At 52.2% G+C, this 16,992-nt stretch overlaps 1 protein-coding gene across 1 annotated transcript in view; it reads right to left on the bottom strand.

Annotated features, from left to right (window-relative positions):
• RUNX3 (RUNX family transcription factor 3) overlaps positions 1-16,992 on the bottom strand; it is a 36,906-nt gene that overhangs the window by 2,290 nt on the left and 17,624 nt on the right. Inside the window, exon 4 of the mRNA XM_032710267.1 lies at positions 11,110-11,274. Coding sequence (XP_032566158.1) covers positions 11,110-11,274 — 165 coding nt within the window. The remainder of the gene's footprint in view (positions 1-11,109; positions 11,275-16,992) is intronic.

Genomic DNA, 16,992 nt, shown 5'->3' with positions numbered 1-16,992 from the left:
CTCTTGAAAGAGCAATTCTAACCCAAAGCTGATGCACTGAGCTCAAAGCCCTGCCCAGTCGGAGGTGGCTCTCCATCCTTTCTGATTACCCCCAAGACCCCTATTTTTCCCTTGTTAAAAGCAGGGCCTTTCTGCTTTGGTAGTGGAATCCAGCCCCAGTGACTTTTTTTGGTCACGTCAGCTGGATTTTGAATCACTCAGAGCAAGAGAAGGTGAGGTGAGTATGCTAAACATGCTTGTTGGGCTTGGATATGCATATACCTACAAACTCACATTCATAGGGTTGGGTGTCTGCTCTGCATGCACAGGGATGTGTGTTTTATATATATATATATATTTATTACAATGAAGCACTTTTAACTTCTCAGGGCTGGAGTTCCAGGCCCTGAAGCATTTCCCCAGGAAAAAAACACTTCAGTTAATCCCTTCCAGCTACCTGGTGACACGGGCACGCTCTGGAGGGGCAGGTAGGGAGGGGATTTGATCTGAACCCTCTTTCTAATCCCGGGTGAGTCCTTCAGCCACCGGCCGCTGGAAGGAGGAGGGAGGGAGGGAGGAGGTTCCTCCCTCCCTCCCCTGCAGCCCTTTTGCGGGCGATCGGCAGCGCCTGCCTTCCCACGCAGGCTCCACGGAGGGGAAAGGCGGGGGAGCACCTGGTTTGTGAACGTGGCTGTGGCTTTGGTGCGAGATAAGAGAGGAGCAGCCCTGAGCTGTCACGAACCACACTGCTCTGCTGGAAAAGCCGACTGTGGAAGCGGCTCCCTGGCCACAGGGCTGTCCTTGCTCCACGCCGTGTGCAGGGGCAGCGTGCTCGGGCTGGCTGGAAAAGCACGACGCTGTGAAAAGTGCTCACAACTGACCGAGCCGACCTGATTTCACATCCCAGCAGGACGCTCTGCCCCATCCCAAAGCCGGGCTGCTGCAACAGCAGCACCGAAATACTGTCAGGCACTGGGAGCTGAGGTTTGGAGACCAGCTCTGCAAGAAGCAGTTTGACCAGAACCTGTAGCTTTAGCAATCCAGCAGCATCACAGTGTGAGGTGGGACCATGGGACAAAAATCCTGGCTGAACGTGGACTGGAAAGAAAAAACCCTATTTTCTGAACAAAACGCCTCCCCTCACACGCAGCAGCTCTGCCACTGCTGGTTTGCCATACACTGTGAAAAAAGCAGCCTCCAAACTCCCCCAGTCCCCAGAAAACCCAGACTGGCGCTTGCTGCCTTCCCAGATGACAATCTCCAGCGCTCAGACCGTGCTCCTCCGTTAGCTTTCACAGGCCCATAAATAATATTCCATAAAATGCAAATCGAAATCAAACCTAAGTGCTCAGGGCACATTTCCCCTTTCCTCTATAACACACTCAAAGGTTTGTTTTTTTTTTTTAGAGGCTACGTTTTATTGGCCTGAATTTGCACCGTTTGGCAACGGGTCCTTGCTACTAATTCAGACAGGAGTGTGTAAGAGTGTTCATTAGAGGCCATGTGTGTGAGGAGCACAGCACAGCAGCGCTGTGGGGTCTGGAGGCACTCAGCTATCGCCCGAAAAACACGGGTGGGCAGCGAGGGAGCTCTGCCAGGGTCTGATCCTGGACAGAGGGCACTCTGCAGGCTCGGGATCCATGAATTTGGAGCGTGAATCCCTGAGAAAGCAAATCCCTCAGCGTAAACCCTCGGTGTGAATCCACATCCAGCAGAGCCACGGGGCATCCAGCCCGCCGTGACCAGCTCGCTTTCATCTCCGCTGGCCTTGGGCTCCAAAGTCTGGCCCAGAATAGAGCTCCGGCTCTCCCCGACCAGTCTGAGGCTAAAAATAAACCCCAAAACCACCTCAAAAACAAAACCTCACTTGTGTATTTCGCCGCTGTGTTATCTGGGTGTGTCGGGGGGGGGGCGGTTCAGCCCTGCAGACACCGGGCTGTGCCGCTGTATAACGCCGGTCTCTGTTCCACCACGGCCCCCCCGGTGGTGACGAGCTCCACACCGCGGCACCCCGGCGGGAGAGCCGTTCCCCCCGGGGGGCTCCTGGTCCTCCGTGTCGCCCATGGCCCGGCCCGTGTCGCCCCCGGCCCGCGGGGGTCGGCGGCGGCCCCGGTGCCCCTCAGGGGGCGGGCGGGCATCGCGGTCCCGCCGCCAGCAGGGGGCGGCTGCGGGCGGGCGGGCGGCGGGAGGGAGGCGGCCGCTAGAGGGGGTTCCGCCATCGCCGCAGCGCTGTCACCGCGCTGAGGCCCTTCCATCTCGGGCGCTTCACCGCAGGCTTTCCCCTCCGTCCCGTCTCCTTCACCTCACGACAGCCCCCTTCCACCTTGGTCTTCGCCTCAGGGTTTCACCCCTCCGTCCCGTCTCATTAGCCCCAGGGCTGCCCCTCCGTCTCGGCCGCACCACCAGCTCAGCGCTGTCACCTCACAACTGCCGCTTCCGTCTTGGTCCTCACCTCAGGGCTGCCCCTTCCACCTCCGACCTCACCTTAAAGTTTCCCCTCCGTCTTGGTCCTTGCTCAAAGTTTTGCCTCCATCCTATCTTCTTCATCTCGGAGCTGCCCTTCCATCTTGGCTCCCTCACTTCAGGGCTGCCCCTCCATCTCAGTCCTCATCTCAGGGTTTTTCCTTCATCCCATCTCCTTCACTTCACAACTGCCCCTCCACCTCAGCACTGTCACCTCACAGCTGCCACTCCATCTTGGTCCTCACCTCAGGGTTTCTCCTTCATCCCATCTCAGAGCTGCCACTCCACCTTGGTCCTCACCTCAGGGTTTCTCCTTCATCCCATCTCAGAGCTCCATCTCCATCTTGGCTCTCTCATCTCAGGGCTGCCCCTCTAGCTCAACCCTTAGCTTAAGGTTTCCCCTCCATCCTGTCTTCTCCACCTCATGCCTGCCCCTCCACCTCAGTGCCCTCACCTCAGAGCTGCCCCTATATCTTGGCCCTCGCCTCAGGGTTTCCCTTCTATCCCATCTCATTCATCTCACAACCTCCCCTCCATCTGGGTTCCCTCCCTTCCATCTGGGTTCCCTCCCCTCCGGGCTGCCATGGATCCACGCAGATTGCAACCACACAGCCCCGTTCCCACTGCCCTGGCCAGGGGCATCATCCCCCCTGCCCTGCTTCCGAGGAGACCTCCACTGAAACAGCCCCAGCAAGGTCCAAATAAAACATCGCCATTAACACCCCCTCATAACCACCTAACTCAGCAGCGAGCAACCCTCCGGCACACTCAGCCAGAATCAAACAGCAACCTGGAGCGAGCAACATGCTGAGAAAATGTCGGAGAAGAAAGAGTGGGTGAAGCTGCACCCTTGGACTCCACATTCCCTTAGGAATCACAGCCGAAAATGGGCTTTAAAAGCCCCATCTCACTGTCCCCTTCCCCGCTGCATCTCACACACATCTGCTCCATAGTTCTGCCTCCGAGGATTTACTACAGTTTCCCTCTCTTACTCTCCGTCCAGCCCCCATTTGCTTTTTTGGACCCTGGCAATCTGAGCTTGAGTATTTCAGTTGTCCAGTTGCCAATCAAAATATTTGAAGGAAATGTTTATTTTCTTCTCGAAATCACACCAGCTGCTGCACTAACTGAATAAGCCCATTTAGCTGTAAGAATTTAACCATTGTAAGAGTGAATTGAGTCCCCCAGCTACTCCAAAATCTGACCCAATCTATCAGCGGAAATGTCAATGTTTTGGATGGGAGTTTGGGGAAGTGTGGAATGTGTATTAAATAAAAGCCATGTAAAGGTCAAAGCCCTGATTAGTAATGCCACTGTGTCCTCCTTAGGGCTGAGCTGCCCAGGGGACCTCGGAGGCCAGGACACACCCTGTGATTTAATTGTGCAGCTGCAATTTGCACCTTTCAAGGACCCCCAAGTCCTCCTGCACGTGGAGCCGGATAGAAACAGGCTTTCAAAGCTGCTCAGCCCCTTTCCAGATAAAACAACAGCGCTCCAGTGACACAGCAGCTTTCTCTCCACCTCAGAGATAATACAGGTCTTTTCTTGGGTGGATGGCGAGGAGATAAATGTGAAGAGACGCCCCTGAGCCTGTGCGGCGATGGGGCCAAACCTCAGCTGGCTCATGGTGGCAAGGGCTGGTCACGAGCGTGGAGGTGGGGAAGCTGGTTCATGAGGCTGTCGACCACAGAGGTTTCTCAGGGTGTGTTCAGCCGCCTCCCTTAAGACCATGTTGGGTTTGGGAGCTGCTTTGGATGGAGTGGAACTGGTCCCTGTACCCCTGCTGGGTCAGGGCTGGTGGATCTCCTCAGAGTTCCCTGGAGGCCTTTGAGGAGATGAGGCAATGGACCCTGCAAAAGGTTTTAGGGATGGATGTGCATCCTTCCCAGCAGAACAGTGGGTGCTTCCACTACCTCCTCCTCCAGGAAAACAGATGTTCTGCGTGGAGAGAGGAAAGGGCGGCAAAAGAAACGTCAGGACCTCTTCAGTGCTACAGCCTGGAAAGGGCTTTGAGTGACACCTAAACAACCAGCTCACCCAGGGCATGTGTCAGAGCACAGCACCGGGGCCCAATGTACAGGAGGAGATTATCAGATCATCTGGGCCGGGCAGAGACGTGTGGAATCTGAGCAGCTCCACGGCACCCAAGATATGGCCACTCTCTGGTCCCCATCTCAGAGATGTGGGGATATTCAGTGGCTGATGAATCCAGTCAGCAATAAGCTTAACCCACTGTGTGTATATTACACAACACACACACATACTCATAGTGTGCAGTACACACAGAGAATAAAGGAAATGTAAAGGGAACTTGATAGTGTGGCTCTCTCCAAGTGGACAGAATATAAAATATCTTCACCATGGTCATATATCACTGTTTCAATTCTACGCATATATGTGCCTTGCAAAATTGTCATGAAAAAATCAACCCCGGGGGAAAAAACCCCTCCTTTCCTGTCTTATGCCACGATGATTGACAACTGTGTAAACACTAATGATACCTTATGCTTCTGTATATAATAGCCATGCACGTGTGAGACAGAGCAGGGACAGACATTCCCACTCTGTGTATACCTTTGGCTGTCTTTTCTCTGCAGATTTCTCTGATATTTGCACCTCCGGGTCATCTTTTAGCATTTTTCTGCCCTCTCTTCCTCTCTGCTTCCTTCCCCTGGTCACAACGGGAGAGGCAGGTGGCCAGAGAAGGAGACAATCTGTACGGGAAGGTGCACGGGAGGCATTTGATGTGTGAAGCCCCAGCTCATCTCTAGAGAAGGCGCCGCTCTCCTCCCCACCCACGCATGCAGGCGCGCTCTCACGCCTCTGTCACGTATGTTAACAAGTTCACTTGTTTCCAAGCCAGAGCCAACTAAAAAAGAAAACGGCCCCTTCCTCCCACCCCACGTAAAATAGAGCAAAATATATTTTGGGGGAGGAGGGGAGGTGTTGAAAAAAAATGAGGGTGTGAACGGCATCCGTTGTTACACGCCCATGGAGCACTGTTCTGTATCTGATAGAGCCAGCTCACGAACTGGGTGCAAGGACTTCCTCTGCAGAGTTTGAAAAAAAAACAAAAAACCAAAACCAAACCCCAAACCAAAACACAACAACACACACGGCCTTATCACAGCATCGCCAGGCACCACCTCAAGATTGCCAAGCACGTTTGCTGCTCAGTTCTCCTCAAATGCCATGTGCCACCGTGCAGACACACACGCGGCCCCCAGACCTACCCCATGAGCAGCACAAAGCTCTGCTCCTCTGTCCTCTCCCAGCACTTTCAATCCGATCCCAAATGTGTTGGGCAGCAGCCTCCTGGTCTATGCAGGCAGGGCAGGGAAATTCCCAGGTATTCCCAGCCCGGTGAATCATGCACTGCATCTCAACCTCCTCTGCAAACCCTTCCAGGCCCATTGGGATGCTCCATTTGCTGGACCCATCCTGCCCTGCTGGGGAGGACCCTGCTTCTAACTTCCAGTCTGGATTTATCCAGGGCCAATTCAACCCCATCTCCTGTGCCAGCACTGTCCTCCATAGCTTACATTAGCTCCTCTCCCTCCCCGATGTTTACCCCCTCGATGTATTTACACAGAGCAATCAGCTCCGCTCCCAGCCTGCCCTTTGCTAGACTAAACAAGCTCAGCTCTCCATGCTTCCTCTCCCACCACAGCCTCTCTGTTCCTCTCACCATCCCAGAGCCCTCTGCCCGCGTCCCCCTGCCCTGCACCAGGCTCAGTTCCCGCCACTCCATCCCGCAGAGCTAATGAATAAGCTAACGGTGCTAATTGGAGCGGGTGGGTGGGCTGAACGGGAAACGCTCCCGTGATCGCAGCCACTCCCTCTGGCCTGCCTGCGCTTTGCTCTTTACCTGTATTCAAAGGGTATTAAAAAAAAATTAACAAGCCCTGACTACATAAAAGGAAGCTGCTGAATTTACAACCCAGCCTGCAGCTAGACCACCTTGCCTGCCGAGCAGGTTTAGACCAGGCCAAGTCTGCCATGGGAAACCCACTGACAGGGAGGCTGAGGGGTGTTGGGAGAGGGGGATCCAGCCCTATTTGTGCTGGGCTGCGCTGCAGCAACATCCCAGTAATGTGGGCACTGCCCTCCTGCAGCGGCACCCTGGGCTGGGAGCTCCCCTCCCGCTCTCTGTCGATCCCAGCACATCCAAAAATCCCGTGCCAGAGGCAGGATGGCACCCCTGGAGCCTGAGGCAAATGCAGCCGGGGCTCCCTGTAATCTCATCTGCTATTTTGTGGGAACTGCAGCACTTCAGCCCCCTGAGCTGTGGCTGGGAGACCGAGGCGGCTGCACGTCAGCGGCAAGCGCAGCGGTCGCGGGTGCCTGAGCTCTCTCTCGGGGGAAGCTCCCGTCCAGCACCGGTCTGTGGTTCATCTTTGACAGTTACACACCAAATTCATCTAAGGGACATCGCAAGCGTAAATGAAAGGAGCAGAAAAGCAGTTTAAAGATAGACACAGAAGCCTGAAAGCAGGCAGGAAACCCATCTTGAGCGTGTTCCTTCCTTTGAGGCTGAAGCTGAATCCCACAATATGTTTTCTTCCCACTAATGCTTGCCTAGCTTCCTTTGGAAACAATTTAGTCTCTGCCCATGGTAGAATGTTTTTATCCATTAAGAAACGGATATTTTAAAGAAACCATAAGTCAATCTGGACAGGGATTAGGAAGCAGCAATTCAGTGTATTTGCTGGGCCCATAATTCAGGACTTAACCTCAGAGCAGCCACGTTGCATTTCGGAAACAATAGGGCACTCGCTGCCTATGCCAAGAGGCTTCTTAAAAGTAATGTAATACTTTAAAACTGTATATTTAAAAAGCAAAAGAGAGAGAGAGAGAGATTTTACTTTAAATGCATATGGTGAAGCATTCTGCTGATGACTGGCCCTAAGTAATGGACTGGGAGTGAAGCTGGTTAAAGCTGAGCTGTTTCCAGATCAGGAGAGCTGAAGCTCTTCACCAGCAAACACAATGTCCCCCGAAAACCACTGAGCAGACACTAAAGCTAGGAGAGGCAGGACGGAGCTTGCAAAAGGATCCAGCGTTTACTGTTCTCTCTGTGAAGTCAGGGGAGTTTGGTTTCGCTGGAGCAAGGGGACGTTAAGTGCATTAGTCAAAACAGCTCGCTCTGGTACCGAGTAGATCAAATTTAAAATCACTTTGCAATTGTCCTCGTGCTGCTGGACAATGCACACAATTGCTTTTGAGTGACTGAAGATGTTTCCACCACAGAGCGAGAGCACAGGCCCGGCTGCGTGGGCGGTCCTGCTCTGCTGTGGTGGGAATAAAATGGTTCAGCACGAACCGCTGCTGAAACACGGGCAAGGGCGAAGCGCCGCGCGGAGAACTGGGGGCTTCTCCCCTGGAGGACGTGTGTCTGTCACCATCCCGCCTCCCCAGAGCAAGGGGGCCCTGAGAAGCAGCTGAAGGCAGTCAGAAGCAAGTTCCTTTAACATCTTGCTTCGCTTTTGGGAGCTACTTGATTTTTTTAAGCTAGAAGGTGAAACTCGGAATAAAGCAAGCACGCAAGGCTCTGGCTTCTCATGCCCCGTAATAAGGAACCATTTTGAGCCATCCTAATGACAGCTTGGTGTCTCGCTGAGGAGATGGCAGAGCTGGGATTTCAAAACCTCAGATTTTCCAGACCTCACTGGAGAAGCATTGGGCCAAATCCTCAGCAGAGGCAAACGGCTCTGCTCAGCTGAAGCCAGAGAATGGATGATGATGAGGGTCTGCCCAGCTACTGGGCCAGACTGTCATCACAGCCACACCGGTTTGAACCCAGAATTACCCTATTTACCCACCAAAGCAGTGTAAGTGGGAATGAAATCTGGTGTGTGGAGGGTTGCAAATGTCAATCCTGTTGGGGACAGGCGTAGGAAGGGATGGATTCTCTGCTCATCTGAGCGGGACAAGGCAAGGCTGAAGCCACTGAGATACCCTGACGCTGGGCATGGGGAACCAGCACGAGAGCAGGATGTGACCTGCTTGGCCACGGAGCTGCGCACGCTCTCCTCCCGTGTTTCCTGGCATGTCCTTCAGAAACAATCAGTTTTCTCTTACTGGGAGGTTTTTGGTTTTGAGACCATTTAACCTCAGGACGATCATTTTACATGGGGACTATTTATAACCTCCAGGGGCTGCTTTACTGAAAGCCTCTGCGAATGGCTGAGGGCCAGACTCTTCTCCCACTTACACCAGCGTCCTTGCCGTGATCTCCACTGGCCACAGCCCTCACTCATGAGGAGGAAGGACTGGAAATATTGGAAAGATTGGACCAGGCCAGAGCAAACACACCTCCAAAGAACCCCAGTTCCTCCCAAAGATAAACACTGTCTCCTACGTGGCTTTCTGCCTCAAAACCCAAGCTCCACGTGCTGTATTTCAGGGATTTGAGGTGCTGGAATCCCCCCTCAGCGGCCAAGGCTGTTTCTGAGCATCTCAGCTCCCAGCCTGGTTTCGCCAGAAGCGGATTAGGAAGCATTTGTACAAACTGCTTGGTCAGCAGAACTGGGAGGCCAACCACCTCCAGCACACGAGCAGAGGGCTGCTGGGCACCGGTGGAGGGAAAACCTGCTCCTCTGGCCCCCTTTCAATCCCTGCACAGGGATGCTAAAAACATTATGGTTGGGAAGCACCCACATAAAGGATAGTGGGGGCCGGATGAACTCCAGCCCGTCCCTCCTAACCGGTATCTCGTTATGCTTTTCACTAATCGGCTTCTCATGTGTGTTACCCAAGAACGTGCCAAGTCGTGAGAATTACAGGCCTGTTAACTCCTGTGTTGTTCTTGGCACGGGCCGGGCTCCACTTGCTCGGGTAAAAATTATGATCTCTGTGAATGAGCCGTGTGTGTGTGCGCGAGAGAAAGAGGGTTGTTTTGTTTTTTTTTTTTAAATTATGATTATGATTGGTTATAGCCAGCGTTGTGTCAAAAGGACAGGGCTGAGATTAAAAATACTGAGCTGATCCCGCTCCCAGCTACGCTGGTAAGAACCCACAGTCATTTTAAGACAGTTCCTCAACTTGGGAACGAGGGAGCCAAGAGCAGAGCGTGCACGAACCGCCTTTTGCAGCATTCCTGGTAGTTTGGATTCACTCCGCAGGAATGATTTTAGATGGCTAATTTTGTGTGTCTCCACTCCTGCTGTCACTTGACATTTGGGAATTTGGCACGGACGGCAGCTTGTGGCCAATTTCATTTTTTTTTTCTCCTTGGATTTGTGTCATCACCTGATCCCTTGCTCCAAACGACGCTGTTTGGGTTTCTGGCACTGCATGGGGCTGTGCTAATTTAAAATACAAATCTTTTTTTCTTCCCCAAGAATCTCTTTCTTTATGACGCAGCCAATGGGATGAGCCTAGAAAACTCTTTCTCTCTCTCTCTCTTTCTCATTTTTTTTTAAACAAAAATCAAATGATAATCCTACACAAAATGCCCGCGTTCTTCTCATAAACCATGCTAATATCAATGAAAATTCCAAGCATGGAGATTTGCATTTCAATGAGAGATAAATTAAATTTTCACTGCAATTTTGGGTTGGGAGGAGCGGGGCAGCTTTTACAGTTCAGGTAACATTTTCAAACATGTTTTTGCACCCGAGACACCCTCTTTGCCAATGACACTGAGGTTTTCAAACATCTACGTCACTTCTGAAAGTGCAACACACAAAGGCTTCTGGAACTTTTTATAGGAAACCTTCCAAGAACGGCCACTTCTCATCAAAACTCAATACGCAGACAGCTTAAATACTATTCCTGAAATCCCTGTTAGTATCTCTGCTGCTTTCCAAAGGAAAACACCACCGAGACTGAAATTGCACGGAAAAGGAGCACGTCTCACATGCAGACAGGAGAATGGTCTCTCTTAATTCATTCTGGTGGCACCTGGCTGTGCTGAGACGTGCACAAAGACGGGAGCAGCAAGGCAGCCGGAAAATTCCAACAGCAGCGCTTAACTGGGGGCTGAAATTCGGGCGTACGGGGATTAACAGACTGACCTCTCTTGGGTAACTCCAGTTACCCAAGCAATTCCCACTGCTGTCCTGGCAGCAGTGTGGATTCCCGGGGAACGCCCAAGGACTCGGGGCACTCCTGGCTGATGGCAAATATGGGAAGAGCAAAGCCTCTGTGTGTGTGTGTGTGCACGCGTGCGCCCATGCAGGTGTGCATACGTGTGGGGAATTATGCTGCAGTTGGGTGATCACCAGGCTTGGCATAAACACAATGCAACAAGATAAGAAACCATTTGGATTAGCATGTAAAGTACAAAACACCCTTTCTAGTTGATGCATAACCATAACGTGGGTGCCTTCATGTCAAAGAAGCTGCTGGGTTCAAAGTGTGCTGCTCTGATCTCCCTCGCATTCCTGCTGAAGCTCCTCAGTTTTTCCTAAGAGCCCTGATCTGATGGTGCAAAGAGTGATTTCATGGGTGCAAAAAGGCTTCCAAGGCCAAGAAATCCAAGCGAACCTCCCCCTGGCTTGTCCCCCCGCAGGGCTCCTTACCCAGGGGAGAGCTGGACTCCAGCCCTACAAGGCCATCCGAAGGGAATCTTGTTCAGCCAGGGAGGCTCCGCTCCCTGCCCAGCTGTGTTGGGAGTGTGAGGCTTTGGGGTGTAACGCCGGGCTGGGGCACGCAGCCAGTTACCTTGTATTGGAGTCTGAGCCTGGGACCCGAAGTGGCTCGGGGTGCTGAGGGATCCGCGCGGGTTCGGTGTTGTCGGGGTGACTCTCATGGACTGGCGCAGCCGTTCCAGCTCCCCGTAGCGGTCGGTGAAGGGTTTGGCTTGGTCTTCTAGCTTTTGTCTGTGCCCTGGAACATGATAAAAGAGTCTGATATCTGATCAGTTACCCTTTGGCTGCAGCACCTTGGTTACACACAGAGTCAGCGCAGCCTCTGTCTCCGCGGTTTGCTGATGTTCACATGGGGGTAACGGGGGGCAGCCCTGGCAGAAATCAGCTACCAGGGGGGTTGCACAGCACACACACAGGGGAAGACCTCATGGTTCAGGAAAATGAAGCCCACCAAAGATGGGACACGGACTGACCCATGTGGGAGGCCCCAGATCAACCTGCAAATCATCCAGCAAGTCAGCCTTTGATCAAGGAGCCTGGATCAGGATGCCCTGTGCTGTGCCTGAGTGACCAGCCTCCACCAGCCCTCACTCTCTCTGAACACAGAGGGGAGACACGTGCAAGGCAGGAAAAACCCCATCTCCTGGCAAAGGGGTGAATGGGGAACCAGCAAAGGAAACACTGAATTTTAAGTATTTTCTGCAGCATTTGCTCAGCGCACAAAGAATAAACTCTCATCTACTCCCCCTCCCAGCTCTGCTCACCCACTGGGGTCAGAGCCAAGTGGAGCTGGAGAAGGCACAGGAGGAGGGATGGGAGCAGCAGTGGCACCACACCTTGGCCACCTCACTTTGCTTCTTTCTGTTCCTCTTTTCCTACCCATAAAATGGGGAGACTAATCACCCACCTCCCCCAGGCAGGGCAGCAGCTAATGAGCGTTTGTAAAGCACTCCCAGCTCCTTAGGTAGCAGCTGCTGGCACAGGGCAATAATTATTAAATTTATGTTAATTGTCCCGAGGCAAGAGGCGCATGAAATACACTTGATACATAACTTTCGCATTTTACTATATTAATCATCACCAAACAGCTTCACTCTCTCTGGGCCCGATTCCAGTCTCAGTTACACCCGCACAAAGCTGGAGGGGCTCCAGGGAAGCTGGAGCTGCCTCGGTTTTACATCAGTGCCGGGGTTCAGACCTTGGATTCTCCTTGCTCTTTACCTGCCGCAGCCAGACAGCCCTGCAACACCCCCAGCTCTTTGCACCTGCCATGAAAGGACCTTCCCAAGGTGGCAGCAGCCTCAGCCCGGTGTAATCCAAGCGCAGGGCTCGGGGGCACTGGAGGTGTGCGGGCAGGCCGGGGAGATGGGAGAGGAGCTGGGAAGAAACCTTCTGCAGTGCTTCAGAGAGCTGGGCCTTATCAGATCCTACGGACCAACATCCACTGAGTCAGTGGCTCAGTTCTTGGTGGCTTTTAAGAAGTGACGCGTTTAAAAGGTGATAAACGCAGCCACCTCTTGCTCACACCCTCCTTCCCTCCCCCCCTCACATCTGCGTGGCCTGAGCCCCGTTGTCAGTTTGTAGCAAAGTCACAGAAAGTCCCCGGACTTCCCCCACTTTAATAGTGACTTGCATCTCCTGATCTCCAGAGGGGTTCTCAACTCCCAGCTGAGCTGCCTGCCATGGCATTGCTCCATGGATGTCCCAACAGCAAACCACCCCTTGCCACAGTTTCTGAAGGCCTTTGACCCTCCTCTGTGAGCTCCACATCCAGGTGAGCCCCACCATCCCCTCCAAACTCCATAATCCCCAGGCTTCTGGGTGTGTAAAAGTCCAAACCGATGGAAAACGGGCTGACACCAGAGAGCAAAACTTGTTGAGGACAAACCCCAGCAGAAAGCAAAACCCAGTGGTGTTTTGAAAATGTCTTTTCCCTGCTATGTGAAATAAACCAAGGAAACCTCACAGCAACACTGTAAATGATCTCTTCTAATCTCTGTGTGTCCCCAGACCTCAGGCACCTCTGCATTATCCGAGGCCTTTGGAGCCATGAGCAGCATCTGTCACGTGGCATTTGTGCTTTCCCCAGGGGAAAAGTGTGTGCAGTGAGGTGTCCTGTTTTGGTCCACATTGTATTACTTCAGTATACATTTAAGCACAGAAAAAAAAAAGTAGGGTTATGTTTCACCTTTAACCGCTTTCCTTGGGCAGAGCGTGGCAGAGGAGCCAAAAGGACTTCAAGTTCCCCAGAAATCTAATGGAAATCAAATTCTCTGTCTCAGCACAAACCCTATCCTGCGGTGGTATCTGGCATGTGACAGAGAAAATCCTGAAAAATATATCAAGTGATCTCTGTGCTGATCATGTTTTTTAAAGATTATTCAGCCGTACAACTTGACTGAGGGCTTCATGTGGCTGTGTCATGCTGCGCTGGGGTTGCTCTGGTCCCCACATGGTCTGAACATGGACACAGCCCCGTGGGGGTTTTAAGACTCAAGTAAACAGCAGCACTGTACTTACACCCATGAGGAGGGGCTGGTTTGTGGGGAGACCCAGCAATTACCAGCGAAACCCCCAAAACCTTAAACCTACCGTAAAAAAAGAAAGTGGAAAACTTGATGCCAGTGTAAGTCGAGGCAAAACACAGGGGCTCACTTAGGATGAGCCCTCACCAGAGGATGCTGTGGTGGGATCAGGACCATTCCCAGCTTTCCTATGCCCTCTCTGGTCTGTATCCTGCCCTGTCTCCACGTGTGGGACGTGGCAGCACCAAACCCTATGAAACAAGGCATTGAACGAGTTAAAAACCACCAGCTTGGAGTGCCAACCCTCTTTAGCTCAGGCTTTCTCCCCAGCACTTCCTGCCACTTGTCACTTTAGAGCTGGGGACGTCAGACTTTGTCACGCAAGAGAGAATCGCTATTAATGGGTTTCTTTCATCAGAACAACCTGAGCTTTTTAATTTCTGCAGCGGTTGGCTCCATTAAAAGCCCTTCCCCATCTGCCCACAGCTGTCACGGAGAGGAAACCAGTGCCGTCAAGTGAACAATAGCTCATACCTTAGAGAAGAGGAAGGTGGTTTCTAGCTTAACCCAAGGACTGACTCAAAGCCTCCCGAAGCCAGTGGTGGGCGGATTTTCACTCAACTTCAAACAGCTCCAGACCTCATCCCAAGAAATCTGCCTGAGAAGTCTTCATCACCCCGACCTGTGAATTTTGGGGCACGAAACCTGCCGTTTGGGGTTGGAGACTTAGCCCTGCACTTCCAGCTGGGCTAGCGCTGGCTTGCAGGTCAATATTTATGGAAACAACAGAGCTTAGAACCATCAAATGATGGCAGCTACTGACCTCGGGCACTTCTTGTCAACAGCACAAGGGTTTTAACGCTGGATCGGGTTTCTGAAGCAGTTAACTCCGATATTGAACATGACATGATGTAAACATTGACAGATCACCTATGATCCTGAGGTAATAACAAGATCTGTATCAGCATATCAAACAAACGATCCCATTGAACACTTCCCAGCTGGAAGAGCTGATGTGAATTTGACACTTTAGGCCAGTAATAAGAAGCATACTGGAAGTTTTGGGTGTTTCCTTGGAATGCAGACAGCGAAACAGTGTGTGCCACACTGCAGCCCAGGCGCTCAAAGCTATGATTTAAAGGCATGCTTTCTGCATTAAAACATTACAAAGACCAAACAGACCCTGCTCTTCCTTCTAGGAGTGTGCAACCTGATGTGGCTTCCCAAGCTGGGACCTGGATGGGGTTTCCAGGCAGTGCAGGAGGGAGTTCCACAGTGTTCACCAAAAGCAGCTTATTTCCCCAGATTACTGAGATGCAGAATATAAAGTTGATCAAAGGTAGAAAGGGGCTTCAGGAACCTGAGTGGTGCCAAAATCTGAGAGAGAAGTTTGATTTGAAAAAACACTCTCCAGGGTGCCTGAGGGTCACGGTACCCTGATTTATCTGTGTTTAGTTGTTCAGTCATGAGAGACAAGGAGCTGCACATCCTCCTCTCCACCTCTGGTGGGTTCAGATTTGGGTGTCACATTTGTCCCCATGCCCTGGCACAGCCCTTTCCTACCAAAGGATGGGAGAGCAGATGGTGGGAAGTGGCTTGGCCCTCCCCAGGAGTCTTGCTGCGAAATGCTGGCGGCAAGATGGAGCGAAGGAAACACAGAGCTCTTCAGCTCTGGGGGATGTTCATTAACACACGCATTTGCAGATAATTTCCTTAGCTCCAGTGAGGAAGAGACAAGAACCAGGAGATGGCAACATGGGCTGGGACATCAGCTCGAGCCATCAGCAGCCACAGAGGTCCCCACTCATCCACCTCCAAAGCAAGGCTACAAACATCCCACCAGCATGATCCCACCATCCTCCACCCAAGGCTCTGCTCAGATATTCACAGTCAAACTCCAGGGCTCAGCCAAGCAGGAGCTCACCAGGAGCAGTCCCTGCACACAACCCTGTGGCTTAGTCTCTACATGTCCATGAGAATGGACCACAAGAAAGCAATCAGCAGTGGATAAAACTCCGTCTCAATGTGCAAAACACCTTTCAAATCCCTCTTATAGCCCTCAAAATAGGTACTTCAGAGAGACACGCCAATCCTCTACAGAGGGTTGAATTTTTTCCCAGTCTGAGTCTTGACTAGAATATCAAGTCCCAGCATGTGCTCCAGAAAGAAGCCACATGTGAAATGCCTGTGTTATGGGAACAGCAGGCCTGTCCCTTACAGCACACGTTGGGGTGGTTTCATCTTCGCACACCTGTAACACAAGGCATGAACACCCCTCAGGTTTTCCCTGGAATCCCACCTCCTGCTCTAGACTCGCCACGGGAAATTCCCAGCCAAGAAGAATTTGGTGGAGGCCCCACGGCCAGCGAAGGAAAGGGGGGGGGACGGTGTGGAGATGGGAACCCGGCTGCCCGCAGCGCTGGGAGCTGGGAGGGACTCACACGTGACGCCTCCACGGAGGGTGACAGAGATGCCCACCGAGCTCCGGCGAGTGGCAGCAGCCTGGAGAGTGCCAACCCTACTTCAGCCCACTTCTAGAAGCCGAAGCCCAGGAGTTCACGGGAGGGAGCAGGGGGGAAATGTTAGAAGGAACCGTCTCTTCTGGGTGCCGAACAAAGTCAAGCACAGATAACTCATTATTCACATGTTTGAAGTTGGCCTGCTTACGCCATTTGGAAAGAGAATCAGTCACGGCCGGGCTTTGCTTTGGTTTCCTCTGGCTTTCGTGAGACACTACAGCTACTGTCTTTCTCCAGCTTGGAGAGAAAGGGGAGTGTGTCGCAATGCGCCTCGGCTCGCATGTCCTGGCAGAGGATTTACACCAACTTGAACAACGAAAGGAAAATAATATTTAAGGGGGCGGGAAGGGGGGGGGAGGGAAAGAGAATTAGGGGGGGGAAATAAAAAAAAGGCGGCTCCTAATTTATAAAGCTTTTTTAGCTGGTGGTGGTCTGAGATGAATTGGCTGCTTCTAAAAGGATGAAAATAAATATCCCTCTTTTTGAAGGAAATAGGCTGGCTCCGGGCCAGCTGGCAGGAAGCACAGAGATATGTTGCATTTACAGTAGGTTTTTTAGTGTCTGAAGCTCCAGCAGTGGGAGAGATGTTCGTTCTAGGCAGGCTGGTATTGATTAGAGGCTTTGCAAGCCCCTGATCTCCTCTCACTCATGGGTTAAGTCCCTCTGCCTCTCTCCCTGCCCACCCTGTGATGGGAGCCCTGGCAAGTGGGACAGTGCCTGATAAATCCTGTAGAGGCCACTTATTACACTGGGAGACTCCAAAACTAAGCCCTCTGGAAGGAAAAAAAAAGCAGGGCATTAATTCAGATATTTAAACAGAAATCTAGGGTAGCGCTTTTAAAAGCTCTGGGGATGTGGCCCGTGTTCAAATCGAAGGGAACATCACACCCAAATTTCCACGCAACTTCAGCT

Source organism: Chiroxiphia lanceolata, chromosome 24 (genome assembly GCF_009829145.1).
Source record: "Chiroxiphia lanceolata isolate bChiLan1 chromosome 24, bChiLan1.pri, whole genome shotgun sequence".
Classification (NCBI taxonomy): domain Eukaryota; kingdom Metazoa; phylum Chordata; class Aves; order Passeriformes; family Pipridae; genus Chiroxiphia; species Chiroxiphia lanceolata.
Note: the sequence above shows the minus strand (reverse complement) of the source record. Positions and strands in the feature narration are given on the sequence as shown.